Source organism: Hipposideros armiger, unplaced genomic scaffold (genome assembly GCF_001890085.2).
Source record: "Hipposideros armiger isolate ML-2016 unplaced genomic scaffold, ASM189008v1 scaffold_134, whole genome shotgun sequence".
NCBI lineage: Eukaryota > Metazoa > Chordata > Mammalia > Chiroptera > Hipposideridae > Hipposideros > Hipposideros armiger.
In genome coordinates, this window is record NW_017731484.1 from 886,550 (window position 1) to 891,376 (window position 4,827).

Genomic DNA, 4,827 nt, shown 5'->3' on the forward strand with positions numbered 1-4,827 from the left:
CTCCCCCGCCTCTCCTCGCCGTATGAAAGGCACATCCCGGGTGCGCTCCCGGCAGAGCCCAAGTTGCGGCCCGATCGCATCGTGCGGAGCTGCGTGTAACCCGGAGACGGCTGGCTGCTCCCCGCTGCCGCCCCACGAGCCGCAAATACTATGAACCAGGCCCGTTGGACCGGGAAGAGGACAGACATGCTCCCGGAGATCGCCGCCGCTGTGGGTTTCCTCTCCAGCCTCCTAAGGACCCGGGGCTGCGTGAGCGAGCAGAGGCTGAAGGTGTTCAGCGGGGCTCTCCAGGAGGCACTAACAGGTGAGCCCACGCCGAGGGTCCCCGACCTGTCGCACCCCGCCACTGAGGCTCGTTTCCCTTCCCTGCCTGGAGTGTCCTTCCTCTCCTTCTGGGACAGGGCTTCCCACGCGAGCAGCTCTGGGACTCGGTTTCCCTCCGGCACGGGGGGGCGGACCGCAGGCCCCCATGACTTTGGGTCACGTCTCCTTTCCCAGCCCTGCGTTCAGGTGGGGCGCAGCGGGCGTAGATCTTTGTCCTGGAGTGCGATTTCGACTCCCCGGCTTATGCCCCGGAAGAGGGGGTACCTGCGGGTCTGAGTGTAGCCTCATCTCCTTCACTGGACTCTGAGACCCACGAGGACTCTGCAGGCGGTAAACCCCGGCCGGCGAGAGGAGCCCTTTGGGAGAAGAAGGCGCACTTGATGGAGCCTTCTCAACAATTCTGGAGTCCCAGCCCAGGTTCTTCCAGCAGTGCGCGCGGCGCTGTTCCTGGGCGGGTTGTTGACTCGCTCCAAGTTGGAATCCGGGTCCCCTTTGTAGTCTTTGGTCCCCTTAGCCATCTGCCACCTATCACGGTGCCGAGAGAGCCTTGTAGACGGTGACTGCTCTGAGGGAGTGTGTGTTGGGGGGCGGGGGCGGCGCGAGCCAGGGAGGTGGTGAGTGATAAGCAGGCTGGCTAGGGAGAGACCTGTCTCTCAGCTGTTTCTAGCCCTTTGGCCGGCAGTGTTGGGCAGGGACAGCCATCTCCAAATGTGCCCACACAGGTTCTGCTGCCTTCTGAGGAACAGCATGTGTTTCATCAAAACAACTCTTCTTTTCGACTCCTTAGCCAGCCTCCCTAAGGGTCTCTGACTTTTGAAGGAGGCAGAGGGAGCCCCTGGGGCCCAGGGTGGGAGGTGCAGTAACTTGCTGTGGTTCTGACCATGATGATCACCTTCCTGGCCTTAACACTTCAGCTGTAGGCCTCCAGAGGCCCTGCCTGAACATGCCAGCAGCTCACACCCCTCCTCCTGAAACAGCGAATGTGCCAAAAGTACACTGGCTACTAGGGGTTGCCCCAGAACTATGGGACCCCCTCCCGATACACACACACACACCCCTGTCCTGGGATGGGGAGCCTTTCCAGATCTCCTAAAATTTCTCTGCTATAGTAGCAGAGGGAGGTCTCAGGAAGGTCCTGGAAGTCATGACAAAGCACCTTGTTGCTTCAAGTCACTGGGCCCCTTCCTCTCTTTTATCCCTTCATCCTGCTTGTGGTAATAGTGGCCCTGACCCAGCTGCTCTAACCAGGGTACCTCCCCTGTTCTGTGTCCACAGAGCACTACCAACACCACTGGTTTCCTGAGAAGCCGGCCAAGGGCTCAGGCTACCGCTGTCTCCGCATTAACCACAGAATGGACCCCATCATCGGCAGGGCAGCCAGCCAGATCGGACTCAGCCCGCCCCAGCTGCACCGGCTGCTGCCCCGAGAGCTCACCCTGTGGGTGGACCCCTACGAGGTGTCCTACCGCATTGGGGAGGATGGCTCCATCTGCGTCCTGTACGAGGAGACCCCGCTGGTTGCATCCTATGGGCTCCTCACCTGCAAGAACCAAATGATGCTGGGCAGCAGCAGCCCCTCCAAGAACTACGTGATGGCCGTCTCCAGCTAGCTCTCCTGCCGCCCCTACCCAGCATTCTGCTGTACACATCCTGCCATGACAACAGGCAACTGCATACCTCAACCTGGGGAACTGTATTTTAAATGAAGAGCTATTTATATATATTATTTTTTTAAGAAAAGGGGAGAGAAAACCTAAAGATTTTTTTAAGAAAAAAATCCTTAAAGGGTGCTGCTTGGAAGCAGCCTTCCCAGGTGCCTTTGCAGAGAACTGTTGTGTGCTTGAATCTGGGAACCCGTGTCTGTCTATGGGAAGGGGGAGCGGTGAGGGGTGGGCCCGACCACGGTGACGTGGGAGAAGCTTGGCCAGCACCAGGAAGATGTGAGAGGGAGCAAGCAAGGTTAGCAACTGTGAATGAGAGAGGTCAGGATCTGCCCTGAGGGAAGGAGAGAGGCTGAGTTTAAACCTCTCACTCTCCCAACCAGGACACCTAAGTCCCTGGCCCCTCTCTTACTCAGGGGCATTCAAGCCTGGACTTAACTCATGTTGCCTAATCCTCACTTTTATTTTTCTGATGAGGTCCTGGGCAGAAAATGATTCCTTCTGTCCTAAGCAGCTTTTCTTGAAATCATGACTTGTTTCTAATCCTATCCTCAGGGGCCTGTAGATGTTGCTTCCCAGCCAGGAATCTAAAGCTTTTTGTTTTGTGGGGGTCGAGAATAAGGCAGGGGTTGGAGGTCACTGGGGTTGGGATGGAAGGGTTCTCTGCACAAAACCTTTGCCTTGCAATGTGCTGCTCTCTATGTGAGTATGTGTGGTGAAAAACTTGGGGGTGATTTGCAATGGAATTTGAGGACCCAAAGAGTATCCACTGGGGATGTGTTTTTGGCCAAAACCCTTTTTGGAACCACATGCAAGTCCTGATGCTGCTGCCATTATCTCTTTGAGAAGTGGCTCAAAAGCTACAGGGAACTCCTGGTCCTTTATTACTGCCTTTTTAAAAAGCACAACACTCCTCTCTACCTCTCCCCACTCCTCTCCCTTCTGGTTGTATCATGGAGCTACCCAATTTTCTAGGACAAGAGTTCTCAATCACTGTGCAATATGGCCTCCTAGTCCCAGAAGGGTGTGGAGGAGAACTGGCTCTCAGAACCTCCTGGTGCTCTGGTGGGCTGAGGGAGCCATCTCTCCCACTGTCCTCGGGACTGTGGCTGGCTGGTCAGCCTTGCAGGTATCCCTTGGACAAACGGGAGAAAGCCCCAAGTTCTGCAGGACTACTTGGTATTCTTGTAGGGCTGACACTAAAAACTCAACGTTGGGCATTGACTCCCGTCCTGTGCTCAGAGCACTTCTGGGAGAGGTTGCTGCCTCTCTCAGTACAATCCAAATTTGTCTGTAGACTTGTGCAATATTTACTGTTCTGGGTTGGAGAAAAATGGAAAACTACACTGGGAGGAAATCCCCATCCTTCGGTTTCTCAGTGAAATTAGTGAGGGGTCCTCAGAAGGCCTCGAGTTTCCTGAACATGAATCACCCTGAAAAGGACATAGCTAGAACATCTAGTCAACCTGGCTACCCTGCTATTGCCCCTTAAAAAGGAACCTTTCTCCCTGACCCTGAAGTTCCCCTCCCCACTGCAGTCCGCTTTACTGGGTTTAACTACTCAATTCTTACTCAGAGGTGCTATTTACCAAACAGTCTCCCAACCCTTTCCTGCCAGTTCTGCCTCCTTTTCAGCTCTCTAGATCCAAGCTGTTCTCCCAGACCCTGTTTCCAGTCTATTGCTTTAAAGGCAGCTTGGGGTCTGCAGACCCAAGAGCTTATTTCCTGGCATGTGGATTGAAACAAAGCTGTGAATCATTGCAGACTGCATTGTAGCGTTTTTGTCTGTAAACAGGTCCCTACCTTTTTAGAAGCAGCCTCATGGTCTCATGCTTAATCTTTTCTCTCTTCTTTTTGATGTTCACTTTAAAAACAACAAAATGCCCAGAGCTGGACTGTTGAGCAGGCCTGTCTCTCTTATTAGGTAAAAATAAATAATAGTGCATTTCTAAGATATTCTGACAGAAAAGACAAAGGTTACTAATTGTATCATAGTGTTTTTATATGGAAGAATATACAGCTTTATGGACAAATGTACACCTTTTTTGTTACTTTAATAAAAATGTAGCAGATGAAGCCGTGCTGTGCAGAGGTGAAAGTCCCACATCACTTATTTGCATATCTTCAGATCCAAATCCTATCTTTGTGTCTTCAGTTGCACTCAGAAGATCTATATAGTATGTGGCTAGAATAAAAGAAAAATCTAGTTGTGTGGTGTGACCCCTCTTCCATAGGAAGTAGCCCCTTATTTCCTTCCTTCAATGCATATTCTAACAGTTCCCTGTGAAAATGCTAGCTGGGACAGGGTTCTTGCTGCTGGACACCCCTTAGTCTATGCATAGACGATCCTATGCCTCCTCTTCTTGCGAGGCCTTAGTTGTGTTCACACAGTCTTTTACTCAGCAAGCATGTATCGTCAGTAAGTGCTGGGGACTGAAAATATTAAAGATGATTAAGATACATAGCCTCTCACAGACTAGTGTGAACAGGGGACACTGTTCCCTTCCCAGGTTGGGGCAGAATTATTAGCAATTCCTGGTACAGGCGCTCGCGTCCTTTCTGAGACTGCCATTTTGCTGTCTGCATTCTTGTCTTACTGAACAAGAACAGTTGGGCCCCAGGATCTGTGCACTGGGGCTGAACAAGTGACTGCAGGCCAGTGCCACCAGTTAGCTAAAGAGCAGCTACTTGCCACAGCAAACACTGAGCCAAAGGTTTGTTACCAATTTTCAACACTGTTTGGCTTATTTCCTATGCAAGGAAATAAGTCTATCATCCCTGACTTTTGGGATCTTTCCATAAGGTTTTGAAAGTCTTCCCACCCCCACCCCCCTTACTGGCT

The 4,827-nt window shown here is 52.1% G+C and overlaps 1 protein-coding gene across 1 annotated transcript; it reads left to right on the forward strand.

Annotated features, from left to right (window-relative positions):
- The first annotated feature begins 65 nt into the window (after nucleotides 1–65).
- Nucleotides 66–4,061, forward strand: BTG2 (BTG anti-proliferation factor 2). The gene is made up of 2 exons (XM_019649576.1): nucleotides 66–304; nucleotides 1,600–4,061. The coding sequence occupies exons 1-2, from the start codon at nucleotides 151–153 to the stop codon at nucleotides 1,932–1,934; spliced, it is 489 nt and encodes a 162-aa protein (XP_019505121.1). The 5' UTR covers nucleotides 66–150; the 3' UTR covers nucleotides 1,935–4,061.
- The last annotated feature ends 766 nt before the right edge of the window (nucleotides 4,062–4,827 follow it).

Bases quoted from the DNA above. Each gene is read 5' to 3' on its own strand.
- BTG2 (XM_019649576.1), top strand. From the start codon at position 151: ATGAACCAGGCCCGTTGGACCGGGAAGAGGACAGACATGCTCCCGGAG. The intron at 305-1,599 runs GTGAGCCCACGC...CTGTGTCCACAG, and splicing joins TCTCCAGGAGGCACTAACAG to AGCACTACCAACACCACTGG.